The sequence below is a fragment of the Odocoileus virginianus genome, chromosome 1 (genome assembly GCF_023699985.2).
Source record: "Odocoileus virginianus isolate 20LAN1187 ecotype Illinois chromosome 1, Ovbor_1.2, whole genome shotgun sequence".
Classification (NCBI taxonomy): domain Eukaryota; kingdom Metazoa; phylum Chordata; class Mammalia; order Artiodactyla; family Cervidae; genus Odocoileus; species Odocoileus virginianus.
In genome coordinates, this window is record NC_069674.1 from 36,916,145 (window position 1) to 36,933,165 (window position 17,021).

The 17,021-nt window shown below is 41.3% G+C and overlaps 1 protein-coding gene across 11 annotated transcripts in view; it reads left to right on the top strand.

Moving 5' to 3' along the window:
* The window catches only part of SUGCT (succinyl-CoA:glutarate-CoA transferase), a 782,676-nt gene that overhangs the window by 721,389 nt on the left and 44,266 nt on the right, over nucleotides 1–17,021 (top strand). For 4 of the 11 annotated variants that reach the window (XM_070466730.1, XM_070466779.1, XM_070466782.1 and 1 more), the window contains one exon: nucleotides 10,139–10,875. The exons of 1 other annotated variant lie outside the window; for it this stretch is intronic. In XM_070466730.1, the coding sequence (XP_070322831.1) occupies nucleotides 10,139–10,302 (164 nt within the window). In that variant the 3' untranslated portion in view covers nucleotides 10,303–10,875. Of the gene's footprint in view, nucleotides 1–8,634; nucleotides 8,788–10,138; nucleotides 10,876–17,021 lie in introns of those variants that run through there. 6 more of the 11 variants (XR_011487378.1, XR_011487383.1, XR_011487375.1 and 3 more) reach the window with 4 other exon arrangements.

The following is a 17,021-nucleotide window of genomic DNA, read 5'->3' on the forward strand; positions in this document are numbered from 1 at the left end:
AGACTTTTGTCCCCAGCTTGCTGTCATGAATCTAAAATGAAGTTCATTTGTTCATGTTCTGGGAAGTTTGGGTTGGAAATGAACTGGTGACAATCTACCTGAGGAATCTGGGTTGCTGAGGTCAGCACTGCAGCAAAGAAGGAAAGGTAACAGCAGTAGGTGGTATGTACTGAGAGCTTACTCTGTGCCTGTTTCTGTTCTAAGAAGTTTTAAAATCCTCACAACTTTAGATGATAGGGACGATTATCACCCCCATTTCACAGAGAAACATTGAGACGCAGGTGATGAAGTAAATCACCCAAGGAAATCAACTCAGTTCATGACAGAACAAGGATGTCAACCTAGACCCTCTGGCTCCCTAGCTTCCCTCTTAACCTCCTTACTGTGTCACTCCTCGAAAACAATGATTTGAAGCCAGCACATCTATAAGTGTGTCTGCTGTGTCCTTTACACATTTCATAACCTCTCTGAGCTCCATGCACCTCTTCTGTGATATAAGGATAAAAGGCAGTAATAAATGCAACAAAACAAAACAAAAATACAACCAAAAACCCTGTCTCAGGTTATTGTGAGGATGCCATGTAGATAGCCCCAAGCCTGGCATACAGTAAGTTCTCACTAAGTAGGGGTTGTGGGTGTCAGATGTCATCATGTATGATTAGAGCCTGGGGCAGATTCCTCCTCTTCTAGCTCTGCGTTTTGTCAACCTCTGGCTGGTTTATCAGTTCAGCCTCTCAGGAAGGGGCAGAAGTTGAGGTCAAAGGCATTGTCACTTGCCTAGAATCAGATATGCTGTCCATGAGGGGACCAAGGTCAGCTCACACACAGTCCTCATGGAGAGGTGGGCCTAACCCACAAGCTGTGCCATCCAGTCCCCTTCCTGGTAAGGGCTTTGACCTCCAATTGTTAGAGTAAGTAGGCTCCTCACAAGGACAGCACTTGGGGTTCCAGGTTTGGTACCACTGATGTTTTGGAGACTGCTGTGTTGTGCATTTTTCCTGAGCATTTTTCAGTTTGATTCCTTTATAAATGCAGAGGAAAAACATGCACACCTTCATTAATCCCTCCATGGCTATGACTCAGTCTCAGAGGGCTCTGCATTTCTATCTCTGCCTCTTTCTGTGGGGCACAGAGTCCACTGCCCTAATTCCTACTCTCAGGTCAATGGAGATGTGTTTGTTTAAGGCCAAGAATTCCTCATTGCAAGCAATGCATTTATCTCCAAACTTATGAGCTATACAGGTTAATTTCTCATTCATTTAATTTGTTTCCTTTGGACATAAAACATTTTGATGCAATAGATTTTTGATATAGAACTTAGATAATAGAAAAGCCTGCCTAAGCAACTGATTGAAACCCTCAGCATCAGAGAGGTTGAAATGAATATAACTGCCTTGGAAATATATTGCTTTGAAATGAAGACACTTAGATGGAAATGACCTCTAAATTTACATATCCTGGCCCAAATTCTTCCCTGAATTCCAGACTTCCTTAGCTAAAGGCTTCTCTCCTTGGATACCTCATTGGCATCTCAATCAGCTTTTTCAATGGGCTTCCCTGGTGGCTCAGTGAGTAAAGCATCCTCCTGTAATGCAAGAGATGCAGGCAAAGCAGGTGCTATCCCTGGTCAGGAAGATCCCCTGGAGTAGGCAATGGACTTGCATAGCTAAAGGCTTCTCTCCTTCGATATCTCATTGGCATCTCAAACAGCATTTTCAAAAACGAATTTGACTTCTGGGACTTCCTTGACTGCCTGGTCCAGTTGTTAAGACTCTGCCTTCTAATGCAGTGGGCGCAGGTTCAATCCCTGCTCAGGGAACTAAGATCCCACATGCCTCAGGGGGCAGTCAAAAAAAAAGTGAAGAAAAGAAAAAAAGAATTTGACTTCTGCTTCTAACCAGGTTTGTCCATGAATCCATTCAGCCTTTCTCATCAGGTAAATGGCCCACCAGTTATTCAATTCAGAAACAGGAGTTTTCCTTTGATCTTTCTCCCTCCCCAGCTACGTTGGGTCTTACACTCCATCAGCAAGCCCTCTCATTCTATCAGGAGAAAAGCTCTCAAATACATCCACTTTTCTCAAATTCTGTAGGCACCATCCTAGTGTAGGCCACCACCATCTCCTCCAATATCCTCCAAACACAGCCTCCAAGCTCATCTTATTGCACTCTCTGCCCAGCTATGGGAATACTGAAGTCTTGTCACTGCTCAGCTTAAGGCCCCAGCGGCTTCCCAGTGAACTCAGAAATAGATGCGCTTTACTACCATAGCCTGTAAATCCCTGTGCCTCTCCTTCCAGTTTCATCTAAAAACTACCAAATATTCTAGCCACACTGCAACTTTTTTCAGTTCTTGGACATGAGGCCTGTTCTCACTGCCTGGAGTCTTCTTTCTTTTAAAGTTAATAGCTTTTGTTTTAATACTAATAGCTCAGCTTTGGGACTTCCCTGGTGGTACAGTTGTTAAGACTCTGCCTTCCAATGTAGGGGATGTAGGTTCAGTCCCTGGTCTGGAAACTAAGGGCAACATGCCACAGAACAACTAAGCCCATGTGCTGCAAGTAAGACCCAGCACAGCCAAATAGATAAATAAAATAAATATATATTTAAAAAAAGAAGAAACATACTTAGTAAACTTAATCATTGGCAGTTTGAAAATACCTTCATATTTGATTAATCATTTGACTAGGTATACAATTCTAGGTTTGGGGCTTCCCGGGTGGTGCTCATGGTAGAGAAACCGCCTGCCAATGCAGGAGACTAAGAGACACTGGTTCGATCCCTGGGTTGGGAAGATCCCCTGGAGGAGGGCATGGCAACCCACTCCAGTATTCTTGCCTGGAGAATCCCATGGGCAGAGGGGTCTGGTGGGCTGTGGTTCACAAAGACCATGACCAGTCAGACCACGACTGAAGTAACTTAGCATGTGCACACACACAATTCTAGGTTTAACATCATTCCAATTTAGAAATTTGAAAGCAAGCTTCACTTTCTTCTAGTTTTTAGTAGAAATTAGTGAGACTAGTATATATTGCAACATTTGATCTTTCAGCTTTTGTCCTACGTCTATTCTAAGATCTGTCTCTTAACCATTGATTTTTAAGAAAAGAGGCTTGGAAATTCGATGGTTGTCAAGTGGTTAAGACTTGGCACTTTCATTGCCAAGGGTTTCAGTTTGGTCCCTGGTTGAGGAACTAAGATGCCACAAGCTGCCTATAGTGTGCTCGAAAATTTAAAAAAAAATAAATTAATTTAAAAAATTTTAAATAGTCTTCAAAAAGACTCTTGGGGAGGTGAAATGGACCCATTGGCATCCACTTCCTCTCAGTGTCTTTGTAGAATATCCTGTGCTTCAGCTTTCTTGACCTCTTTCCCCATCAACACGATCCCATTGGTGTCATTCTTAAATTTGTTGAAATATCTCATGCACTAGTGATGCTCCCTCCCGTCCTTTTCACTCATATAAAGTTTTCTGTTTGTTTGCTTAACTTCTATACCTTTACTTCAGTGGCTTATCAGGGGATAGTGAAGGCAACATATATATTCAAAGTCCCAAAATACACCACTTGAAATTATAGTCATTTGCCATCATTTAGATGTGCTGAAATTTATTTGACCAGCACAAAAGGAAATGGCAACCTACTCCAGTATTCTTGCCTGGAGAATCACATGGACAGAGGAGTCTGGCAGGCTGAAGTTCATAGGGTCACACAGAGTCAGACACTACTGAAGCGACTTAGCATGCACACATGCCCAAGTTTGGAACATATTTTCCTAATTTTATCAATATTACAACTATTTGACCTCTTTATCTGGAAGGAAGGGGTTTTGGATAGACCTATGAGGACAGTGCATGAGAGAATGATTGCTAAACACCTTCTCCTAATAAGGTACACTGTGGAAGCTAAGAACAGATGAAAAAGTTTCTTTCTTTTTTTTAAAATACAGAATCCCACACCAAAGGGTTTATTGAGTATTAGAATTAGAAATTTCTATAGATCCTTGCCTACCACATTTGTTGATATTGTTGATTACATTCATAGGGAAAATTTTTGTTTTATTAAAGCAGAATTTCTCCATTCAAATATGTGAACACTTAAAACTCTTGATATCAAGTTGAAAATTTTCCTTCCAGGAGGATTGTACCATTTTCCACTCCCTCTGGTCACAGACTTCTTAAACACATACTGTGATATCTGTAAGATTCACTAGTTTTGTAAACAAAGTTGTATCGCATCATCTCCATACTCTCTGATTATTACTGATGTTGAGTATTACCCACATTATATTCCCCAAATGCTCAAACCAATCCTACATAGGTATTGCCAACCTCATTTTAGAAATCTATGGACTGAGACTCAAGGACTTTTAAGAATTCTCAGGATCACACAGCTTTCAAGTGTTTGAAAGCATATGCGAATGTAGATGTTGCTTTGCCAAAAAGTAATTTAAGAACATGTGACTTATCTGCTCATCTTTTTTTTAAATGGAAAATCAGATTATTCATTCTTTCTGGACCTTGGATATAAATAATTATGTCAAACATGTTCTACTTCTTGAAACAAATACATTTGAGGAATATATTTTGTGCAAAGCCTATACTGAGGAATGTCCCAGGTATATAGGATCATTGCACAGGGTTTCAAGAACAGATTTCAATTGACTCAGGGAAATTTTGCTTTCTCTGGGATCTGGATATATCACTTTATTTGTCCTGTTTCTCATAGAGATGTATATTTTAAGGGGTTGTAAATTTTTGTTTTTTCATAACCTACATGGCCAAGCAAAACAGTAGCACCTCTGTCCCCCTTATCCATGGGTTCACTTTCCAAGGTTCAGTTATGTGTGGTCAACCATAGTCTGAAAATATTAGAAAATTCTAGAAATAAATAATTCATACATTTTCAATTGTGTGCTGTTCTGAGAAGAGTGATAAAATCTCCTGTCATCCCCTTCTGTCTCTTGAATTATCTCTTTGTCCAGCATATTCATTTGTTAACCACTTAGTAGCCATCTAGTTTATCAGACTGATTGTCCGTCAGTGTCAAAGTGACTCTTCTTTTACTTTGTAATGGCACCAAAGCACAAGAGTAGTGATGCTGGCCATTTAGGTATGCCAGAAAGAAGTCGTAAAGAACTTCTTTTGAGTGAGAAGGTGGAAGTTCCCAGCTTATTAAGGAAAGAAGAATTAACTGTATGCTGAGTTTGCTGAAACCTATAGTAAGAGCAAATCTTCTATCCGTGAAACTGTGAAGAAGGAAAAAGAAATTCTTACTAGTTTTGCTGTCACACTTCAGTCCACAAAAGTTAAGGCCACTGTGTATCTTAGATGCTTAGTTAAGTTGGAAAAGACATCAAATATGCATAGTAAGATATTTCAAGAGAGACCACTTTCATGTCACTTTTATTACAGTATATTGTTGTCATGTCATGTTCTATGTTAGTAGTAGTTATAGTGGTTCACTTACTGTGCTTCATTTATGAATTAAACTTTGTCATACGGATGTATGGATAAGAAAATAGGGTTCAGCATCATCTGTGGTTTTAAGGATCCAAGTGGGGTCTTGGAAAGTATCCCCCACAGATAAGGGGGCACTGCTGTGTTTAAGGAACTTTTAAGAAATTGCAATTTGAAAACTGCCAGTACAGTTCAGTTAACTATACCATACTTTGATATTATTACATGGACAATCTCAGCTTCAGAATCTTTCTTAAATCAATCATATGCAAAATACCTGGTTTCTGAAGGGGCATATGGAAAAGTATATACAATTTCGTCAACTGCGATATGGCTTACTTAGTAACATATATTTGTTTAAAGAAGCCTAAGCTTTCCAAATATATCATATCCTCCAGGTGTCTTTATCCTAGCAAGTCTAAAAATTACCAAGTAATACCATTCCACCAACCTAAATTCTTTAAGATATTTTTGTGCAAGGTGTTACATGCCCTTCATCCTAAACTGGTAGCATAGTATTCAGTGTGGATCTGGAAGCGCCCAGGAAAGGATAGGAGTGATACAACCTCACCTGCCCTTTCCTATGGCTGGACCTGAAGAATTCCCTCATAGCATCCTAGCTGGGAGTTAGAAATCCAAGTTCTATGTGCCAATAGCACAATACTCCAAAGTAGATGAGTCTCAAAAACATAATAAGTGAAGGATGCCAGACAGTAAAGGCCACATATTGTATGGTTTTATTGATATGGAATATCCAGAAAAATCCATAGAGATGGAAAGAAGTTAGAGGTTGCCAGGGGATGGGGAAAGGGGAGAACTGAGAGAAACTACTTAAAGGATGAGGGTTTTAGTGGGAGCAATGGAAATATTTTGGAACTAGATAGAGGTGGTAGTTGCACAGCATTGCAAATGTACTAAATGTCACAGGACAGTTCACTTGAAAATAGTGGATCTTATGTGAATTTCACCTCAATTAATTCTTTTTTTTTTTAAACAAAAGTCCAAGTTCCTGAACCTAACATACCTGGACTTGGAAACTGATACTTCCTAGCTGTGTGATGTTTGGCAAGTTATTCTCATAGCCTAACTTGGATCCTAACTTTAACCCTTTTACCTTAAATCTCCATCAGTATCCATACAGGATTGCCGTGAGGCTATAAAGGAGCTGATGTGTGGCCTTTGGTATAGTGGCCAGCACAGCCTAGGTTCTTAGGAAACGGTAGTTACCACTGCTAATGCTCCTGGCACTGGGATCAGTAGTGATAAATGGTAACCCTGTTTTATCCCAGATTCTTCAAGAGTCAAATGACTATTTCCCAGTTGATTGGTTTACTTCAGGTCATCTAGTTAGGAAAAAAGCCACGTGACTTTGACTTCAGCCTGTATTTTTTGGCAGAGTCCTTCTTTTGAAAGACAAATTTTAGATGAAAACTATGGTTAATGTCAAAATGGCACACATCCCTAAAACACTGGATTATCAGCTTTCTCGGGAGCATAGGTACACTACCTCACAATGTGTATAGTTCTTTCTTGAAAAGGGATCAATCCATGAAAGAATATGGTCATGTACTGGAGCATTTGAAAGGAAGTGTGACTCTCTGACATAAATCACAGCAGGATCCTCTATGACCCACATCCCAGAATTTTAGAAACAAAAGCAAAAATAAACAAATGGGACCTAATGAAACTTAAAAGCTTTTGCACAACAAAGGAAACTATAAGCAAGGTGAAAAGACAGCCCTCAGATTGGGAGAAAATAGCAAATGAAGCAACAGACAAAGGATTAATCTCAAAAATATACAAGCAACTCCTCCAGCTCAACTCCAGAAAAATAAATGACCCAATCAAAAAATGGGCCAAAGAACTCAACAGACATTTCTCCAAGGAAGACATACAGATGGCTAACAAACACATGAAAAGACGCTCAACATCACTCATTATCAGAGAAATGCAAATCAAAACCACAATGAGGTACCATTATATGCCAGTCAGGATGGCTGCTATCCAAAAGTCTACAAGCAATAAATGCTGGAGAGGGTGTGGAGAAAAGGGAACCCTCTTACACTGTTGGTGGGAATGCAAATTAGTACAGCCACTATGGAAAACAGTGTGGAGATTTCTTAAAAAGCTGGAAATAGAACTGCCATATGACCCAGCAATCCCACTTCTGGGCATACACACCAAGGAAACCAGATATGAAAGAGACACGTGCACCCCAATGTTCATCGTAGCACTGTTTATAATAGCCAGGACATGGAAGCAACCCAGATGCCCATCAGCAGACGAATGGATGAGGAAGCTGTGGTACATATACACCATGGAATATTACTCAGCCATTAAAAAGAATTCATTTGAATCAGTTCTAATGAGATGGATGAAACTGGAGCCCATTATACAGAGCGAAGTAAGCCAGAAAGATAAAGACCATTACAGTATACTAACACATATATATGGACTTTAGAAAGATGGTAACGATAACCATGCAAAACAGAAAAAGAGACTCAGATGTATAGAACAGACTTGTGGACTCTGGGAGAAGGCGAGGGTGGGATATTTCAAGAGAACAGCATCAAAACATGTATATTATCTAGGGTGAAACAGATCACCAGCCCAGGCTGGATGCATGAGACAAGTGCTCGGGCCTGGTGCACTGGAAAGACCCAGAGGGATCGGGTGGAGAGGGAGGTGGGAGGGGGGACTGGGATGGGGAATACATGTAAATCCATGGCTAATTCATGTCAATGTATGACAAAAACCACTGCAATGATGTAAAGTAATTAGCCTCCAACTAATAAAAATAAATGGAAAAAAAAAATGAAAGGAAGTGTGAGAAGGAAAAAAGAAAAAAGAATTTCCCTGAGCTTCTGAGAAGGAAAACTTTGGACATCAGTTGGAAATTGCCATTTATCTGGTGTGGATGGTATGTGTGACCCAAATGTGCCATGTGACGGTTTTAGGAGGTCTGTGTCCTCACCATTATCTTTTCTGAATGGAATTCTCCTAGATCCTCAGGCACGTTACAGCTTTATTGACTGACATTCTGTTACCCACATGTGCTTGGGTTTTATCTGTTCTTCCTATGGGCTCCCCAAATCCAGAGGAGACTGGAAAAATCTTTATGAGATGGAAACATACTGTTCTGTAGTCTTCCTGTGACTCTAATTTGTTTTCCCGAAGGCTCATCAAGTGAGATGTAAAGGACAGCCAACATAAATATCATTTATTGAATGAGGCAGCAAAGGTAAAATCTGTTGAAACAGCATGTTCCTCGGTGTCCATCAAGCCTGTGCATGGCAGAGTGAGAAGATGAGGCTGCTAAGGTTCTGGAAAGTACGTGACCGTCAATGTGAGATGGTTCAGGTGGATGAGGATTTGCATCCTGTTGCTATTAGTTATTAGCCGTGTGTGCGTGCTGTGATCAGTCATGTCTACTTCTTTGTGATGTCATGGACTATAGTCCACCAGGCTCCTCTGTCCATGGAATTTTCCAGGCAAGAATATTGGAGTGGGTTGCCATTTCCCTTTCCAGGGGATCCTCTTGACCCAGGGATCAAACCTCATCTCTTGTATTTCCTGCATTGGCAAGCTGGTTCTTTACCAGCTGAGCCACTGGTGAAGTCCATGACCTTGAACAAAACTTTAGCATTTGGGACTTTAGTGTCATTATGTGAAGAGTTAGGATGAGGGACTTCGCTGGTAGTCCAGTGGTTAAGTCTCCAAGCTCCCACTGCAGAGGGCATGGGTTTGATCCCTGGTCAGGGAACTAAGATCCCACATCCTGCATGGTGGAGCCAAAAAGTTGGGGGGGGGGGGATGAATGAGGATGATGAAATCCATTCCCAGCAGTTGTTGAAATCCTTGCTTTAGTTACCTTGTTCGTGGTGGCTCAGTGCTCAGCAAAGAGCTGGCAGTACATATCCATCTCCCATCGCACTGCAGGTGTCAAAGAAGGTGATGGGGTGGCTTTTGTCATCATAGTGGCTGGCAGGTTTTGTGCATTATGTGGATTAAGGGATGCTTACTTCTTGCTTTCTGTTCATTACATCATGTAAACCCTTTCATCAAGATTGTATGGTAAACATCATACCCAGTTTAGTTGTGGAACACGAGGCTCACAGGAGTTATACAATTTGTCCAAGATAGCTCTTCTTGAAAGTGAAAGAGCTGAGTCTCCCAAACAGAAGTCTCTCTGACAGTGAAGCTTGTACCAATAACCTCTTCTTCCACCCAGAATCTGGCTGAGGTTTAGTTGATCTGCAGTCTGTTGAACTAAATCTTGGAACTTTACACTGGATGCTGAGTAGTAAACACGTGGGTTACCTTCACCTGGGGTCAGATTTCCAGAGAGACACTATGTACCTGTGCCACTGTTCTCTGGGACCCAGAGGGTCAGCTCAGCTGAGTGACTTACCCCTGCGAGTCTTCGTGACGGGCCTGGCACACACCAGGCACATCCATGCAGCCCCCAGCATGGTGGACGACCACTGCACAGTCGTCTGAAGCAAAGTCAAGGAAAGCCACATGTGCAAATACATTTCTTTCCAAAACGATGGTCCATCTGCAAGGGTGTAACGGGCAGTGATATTCTTGGCATTCATTGCAAACACCCCAGGCTGCTTGGGTAATGAATTTCCGAGGGTTAGTCATTAACAGGCTTCCTGCTTTCCTCCCGCTCTGACAGGCCCAGCTGTGAGATACAGTAAGTTCAAGATGTCAGAGGCCAGGCCGCCTCCCCTTCTCGGGCAGCACACGACGCACATCCTGAAGGAGGTCCTCCGATACGATGACAGGGCCATCAGGGAGCTGCTCAACACTGGAGTGGTGACCCAACATGAGGTTGAGTGACAAAGGAAAAATGCTTTGCTGCAAAATCACATCTGAATGCATTTTGCCAGTGAAGATAAAACAGCCTTTCTGGACCCTTCTCCCCAAATCTGGTGCCTGCCACTGAAGAGTTAGAGGAATTCCAGATTTCCTGCCTGGCGTCTCCAGAATGGCTCTGGTATCAGTGAATCTAGTGCTTTCTAAATGTACCCCACCTTTCATTCCTCACTGTTTTCCCCCAGATAATAGATTAATTGCAGATTTTTCTTTTTTTTTTTTTTGGTGAAGATTTTTTTTTCTGGAAAAATGCATTCCTCATTCTAATTACGTTAATAGCCTAAACGTTTGCCCCTCCAGCCCACGCAGGTCTGAAAAAGAGCAGATCTCTTGATGTTCTTTACTTGCACATAAAGTCCTCATTTAAACCTTTGTTAGGAAGTCAAAGCAATAAGCAGAATGACAGTCTCGGTGATTGATTTTAAACAGAATAACTTAATTTGAGCTCATGAACCCTTTGTTAATCTGTAATTTAAACCGTGGAATTTGTTAATGTCCCTTATAAAACTGAACTTCATTCTCCCCTGTGGGGGTAAATATTTGCTTTATGTTGTGTTTCTTTGACTATTTCCTGAGACATGCAGAAAATCAACCCCCACCAATGAATTTGGGGATGTGTAGGTATCTGCATGACAGTGTGAAGAGTGGTTCTTTAATTGGTACCTTATTTTGAGCCAAGTGCAAATGCAACACATTTTTAAATGAATGTCAGATGAGTATCTAGGTATTAAATAATGTCTGTGTGTGTGTGCTCAGTCAGATCCTACTCTTTGCAAACCCATGGACTGTAGCCCGCCAGGCCCCTCTGTCCATGGGATTTTCCAGGTAAGAAAACTGGAGTGGACTGCCATTTCCTTCTCCAGGGGATCTTCCTGACATGGGGATTGAACTAGCATCTCTTATGTATCCTGCATTGGCAAGCAGATTCTTTACCAACTGTACCACCTGGGAAGCCCCAAATAATGTCAAAATAATGACAAATAGGAAAATGAAAGGAAAATATTTCTTTATATTCTGAGTATCCACTGAGTAGAAGAATATAGCATGTCTTAGTATTAACTATTTGCATTTAAGTATTTGTCGGTGAATTAGAAGTATAGAAACATCTTCTGTCCAGAAGGTGGTAACTGATTTGCATGTGTGTTCCAAGATGAATTGTCACTCAGATTGCCAGTTATCAAGCCCGGGGACAGACCAAGAAATTAGATGACTCGTGATCTATATCCTGATATGATGACAATTCACTCTGTTAGGCACATATATACAGCCATGTCATTACATGCCAAGTGGTCATTGAAAGTTAAATTACAGATGTTCATTTTTCAAATTGTGATTTAGAGCTAGTTTCCTTATTGTGTTCTTTTTCATTGGAAGGATTCGAGCCATTTATCCATGCTGTAAGCCTCAGTGTGTTTCTAGAATTAAGGATTCCAAATAACTAGGACATTTGTCTGCTCACAAACCCTTATGGGATTTTATAGAATAATGCCTACTAATTCTAGAAACAGTTATTGTCTTCTCTGCTTTCCTCTTTGTAGACATCTTGTTCTGAAGAACTCCTGCTGTTATCCTACTAGTTAGAATTCCATCATGCAAGGGTAATTTGATACCTTCTGCAGTACTTTTCCCCCAATGGCTAATTCATAGATAGATATTTGGAGACGTTCACTTCAGGCCAGACATTTAAATGAAATTCCTCCATGTATATACAATTAGTAATGAAAATGGTAAAAGGCTGGATGACAGAGATTTGGCAAAACCACGTATCCTGAAAGATGTTTCTCCACCATTATTCCCCCAGTGATCCAAGTTGATGTCTTGAAATGCAAATTACTTGGTTCCTAAGCAGTAATCCTAAAGATCTGGGTCATCATATGTAGCAGGACATTGATCATTCAGAGAGGATCACAAAATGCTTCAGAAACCTTGAAATCAATCAAAACTGTAGTCTTGGTCCATAGCAGAGTCACCATTGGAGACTATCTCCAGTGTAAATGTGTATGTAGCTGTTCAGATTTCTGCCTACACAACTCAAAATGATCCAGAAGAACTTTGAACCTGTTCATCCCTCAACAGATATCATTTACTCTACTGATTTAGTGAGAGAAATAATTTAGGATATATCTCAAATTTAGGTAGAGAATTAGTCCTGGAAGAAACATTGTGTTTGCTGAAATTTGTAACATGCCCCAGATCAAGTTATGCCTTTAGACAATGTGTTGTTTTAACAACCAGGATGTATTATACACTTCCAAAGCTGTACATATTGTTACATTACCATATGCTCCCAGTTCACTTTGTGTCAAGGCCTGCCTTTTGACAGGTTGATGTCTGAAGTCGTTCTTCAAATTTCTTAGCAACTTCCAGGTTTAATCATTATGGAATTGAGAGAGTATCCACGAGCAACTAAGTTTCCTTTCCTTGGTTTTTTTGCTTAAACTTTCTGCTGCCATGGTTTTCTGGTTAACAGAGCTAATTTTCCAGCTTGTGGTCTCATATGCTAAATGTTTCCCCAGAAGAGAAATAAGCATTGTTTTGTGGGACTCCTCTGGTTACTTGGTGTTCTTTCCATGTTCAGTCCATCTACTAGGAGTTAGAAGCACAATCATGATTTTAAAACAAATAAACAAACCAAAAAAAACCACAGCTAAGGATTTTCACACAGCCGATTTCATACTAATTCCTAGCTTCCCACAGAGGGGGGCTTTTGCATAAGACTTCAACACCCCTGTTTTCTGCCTTTTTCAGGGAAATTCACACCCACTAGTATCTATTTCACCTGAGTTTGAAGTCTCACCACCAGCTCTTTGTGATGTTGGTGTGTTGTCCACTTTTATGGATGTGAGTGTTGCTTGTTACTCTCCCAGCTGGCTCAAGGCTGCCTTCATGCACAGAAAATGTTCTCCAGGTCCTGGACCAGCAGGCACCGAGGAAGGACATCACCAGAACTGAACAGATTGGCCAGACCAGCTGCCCCTGCTATGACGGCTCATGTGGCAAAGGTGGGGAAAAAGGCACATTCCCAACCTCCATTCCCTGACCCTGGGCTATTCGTTTTCAAACACATCCTCCAGGATTAAGAGAGTCTTCTGGCATTTGCTTCTATTCGTGGGAGAATATCCACTGCCATGAGTCCCTAAATTCTTGAGTTTCTTCAGACACAATGTGCTGAGAAAAGTGGTTATTCATTTTGACAATAGTATCCAATGAGCCTTAGAAGGTGAGACTGTCAAGCTCATTTCTTTTCCCTCTCAATTTTGGAGTACAGTCATTATTTTGATAAAGAGGATGAGAAAGTTTGGGGAAAAAAGGTACATAATTCTATTTCAAACATCTGTTGGAGAAAAGAACAGCAACAGAACATTTATTTATTTATTTTTGCAGCAGTGACTTTTTGTTGTATATTTGGGAGTGACACTGAGCTGGAAAAAATGAAACTAGTTCTGAGCTACTTCTGAGAACCTAGCTTTTGCTAGTCTTACTACTTTTTTATTGGAATATAACTGCTTTACAAAGTTGTGTTGGTTTCTGCTATAAAACAGCATGAAGCAGCCATATGTATACATACATCCCCTCCCTCTTGAGTGTCCCTCCCACCCCTGCTCCCATTCCACCCTTCTAGGTCATCACAGAGCTCTGAGCTGAGCTCTCTGTGTTATATAGCAGCTTCCTGCCAGCTATCTATTTTCCACATGGTAGTGTATATATGTCAATGCTACTCTCTCAATTCACTGCCCCCCATGTGTCCATAAGTATCTATTTTAAATATAGCAGTGTGCACATGTCAATCCCAAACTCCCAATCTATCCCTCCCAGCCACTCTTCACTCCTGGTAACCATAAATTTATTCTCTGTGTGTCTGTTTCTATTTAGTAAATAAGTTCATTTGTATCTTTTTTTTTTCTTTTTCTTTTAAATAAGAGGCTGTGGTGGGCAGGATAATGGCTCATGTCCTAATCAAAGAGGCCCATGTCCTAATCCCGAGAACCTGTGGCTATGTTACATTCCATGGCAAGAGGGAATTAAGATTGCTGATCATCTGACTTTAGAATAAGGAGCTTATCCTGGATTGCCCTGGTGGGCCCAACATAATCACCAGGCCTTTAAGTGTGGAAGAGTCAGTGTCAGAGTGATGGGATGTGAGAAAGACTTTCCTGATTATTGTGGGATTTGAAAATGAAAATGAATGAGGGGTGTAGGCATTTTCTAGAAGATGAAGAATGCAGGAAAATTGGACTCTCCCTTAGAGCCCCTGGAAAGAATGTAGTCTTGCTTGACTTTAGCCCAGTGAGACCTATTTTGGACTCATTTTGGACTTCCGATCTCCAGAACTGTAAGGTAATAAATTTGTGTTGTTTTAAGCCACGGCATCTGTGATATATTGTTATGGCACCAGTAGAACATGAATACAGAGGCTGTTCTTCCTTCGTTTAAAAGTCTAAAGCAACAGGAAAATCACTGGCTTGCAAAGTGACTAATTGCTACCTCCCTGTTGTTCCATTTTTTTCTTCTTTCTCTTTTTTATCCCTACTTCCTTTTCAACTTTTCATTTTTTCCCCTGTCCTTTCTCTGTGGCCATATTTATTTTCTCCCTCGACTTTTATCTCCCTTCCTTTCTTCCTCTTCTTTCTTTTTGTCCATGTTACATAAGTGTGGACTCCAAAAGCTGTCACTGACCTCAAGAAAAATAGGACTTGCTCAGTGATCTGGAAGCTAACTAGTAGTAATTCTGGCCATGACTTCAGCTTCACATGCAATTTTGGCTTAATCTCTGGGTGGGGTGAGCCCTAAATAACTGGCTGCCTCTTCTTCTCCCTCAGCACTCAGGGAAAGAAATGAGGGGGTGTTCCAGGTGTCATCCCAGGCTGGGGCAGAGCCTTCAGGCCTACCTGTCACATGCCCTCACTGCTAAGAAAAGCATAAATAAAGTGGAATACAGAGCAGAGACGAGACTCTGTGACAGTGGGGTCTTGCCATTGTGATGGGCCTTCCATCGGAGAAAGATGAGGGAGGGCTTAATGGCCAATAGTTTTGTTCCAGCACCTGGCCTTGCCCTTTGTTTCTTGCTTTTTCTTGGAGAAGTCAAGGCTACCAGCCTTCATAGGAGACTGGTATTTTGCTCTTAGTCACTGCAGTCAAAGGGCCTCCAGAAGAGTGGCACCTTGGGACATTCCTAATGGTCCAGTGGCTAAGATTTTGTGCTCCCAATGTCGGGGGCCCAGGTTCAATCCCTGGCCAGAGAACTAGATCCCACAGACTGTGACTAAAGATCTTGCATGCAGTGAAGGCCATGGGCAGCCAAATAAATAAGTGAAAGAGAAAAAAGGAGAGTGGTGCCTTCTCCTCTGCCTTGGTTTTGCCATCTGTCAAACAGAGCGCAAAGATCCTCACAACCCCCTTTGCTTTCTCCTTTCAAGAAGAATATTCAGACACATCGGGTCTCTTCTCTCCCTATCCCTTTCTTTGCAAATGAAGCCCACGTCAGTCTGTTCAGTTCACATTGGTTTCTTCGTCTCCTGACCACTTCCTGCGGCTCGTCTGCATCTGCATCCTTTCCTCTGCCCAGAACTTACGCACAAATGCTCTGCCCATGAAGCAAGACCCTCAGCTTCAGAACACACAGCCGAGATGCTGAGAGGAGAGAAACTAATGTTAAATGACCACAGGGAAATATCTTTCTTTCTACCCCTTTACCTCTTTGAGAACGCTAAAGAAAAATTTGGAATTCCAAAGCATCTCTTGATAGGAGACATGGCAACACACATTCATCCCAATAGATTTGGATTTATGCTTTTAGACTTTACACAGAACTTCCTAGCTGTTCTTGACTGAAGCTTTGAGATACACTACGAATGAACATCAATGTGTTCTTTCTTTGCAGAGGGTCAAGAAAATCATAGCACCCATTTTAGGGGGACTGTTAAAGATTTACTATTTCAGGGAATAGAAAATAAACTATTTTCAGTATTGTTATAGATAGCCAAACACACTTGCAATGTCATTGACACAGATGAGGAGGCAGAACAGAAATACAGTGACCTACAGGTCCCCTCTGGAAGAAGTGTCCAGTGAACAGGCCCCTGAATCTTCTCAGCCTGATTTGCTGAACTGTGCAGATGGAAAAATATGACAGAGTTAGAAATATCCAGTTACTAGAATTTCCTTCTCCGGGCCCATGTTTCCCATCTTTTTTTTTTAAAATTTTCACTGGAGTATAGTTGCTTTGCAATGTGGTGCTAGTTTCTGTTGCACAGGTGAGTGAATCAGCTTTATGTATACATACATCCCCTCTCTGTTGGATTTCCCTCCCATTTAGATCACCACGAAGCATTGAGTAGAGTTCCCTGTGCTATACAGTAGATTCTCATTAGCTATCTATTTTAGACCTAGTATCAATGGTGTATATATGTCAGTCCTGATCTCCCAATTCATCCCACCACTGCCTCCCCACCTTGATGTCCATACCTTTGTTCTCTATGTCTGTGCCTCTGTTTCCCATCTTCTGAATCCCAAACATGTGTTTGGTTCTCCAAATTTGCTTTGAGTGAAAACCTAAGTGAAAGGGTATGGGCCCAGCATGCAAGCAGAGGTGGTGCTCAGGCCTTGATAAGTGATTCACCGGCAAAACCCTGCAGGGATGACAGTGATCAAAACTCTTCCTTTTGTGTAGCTATACTCATACG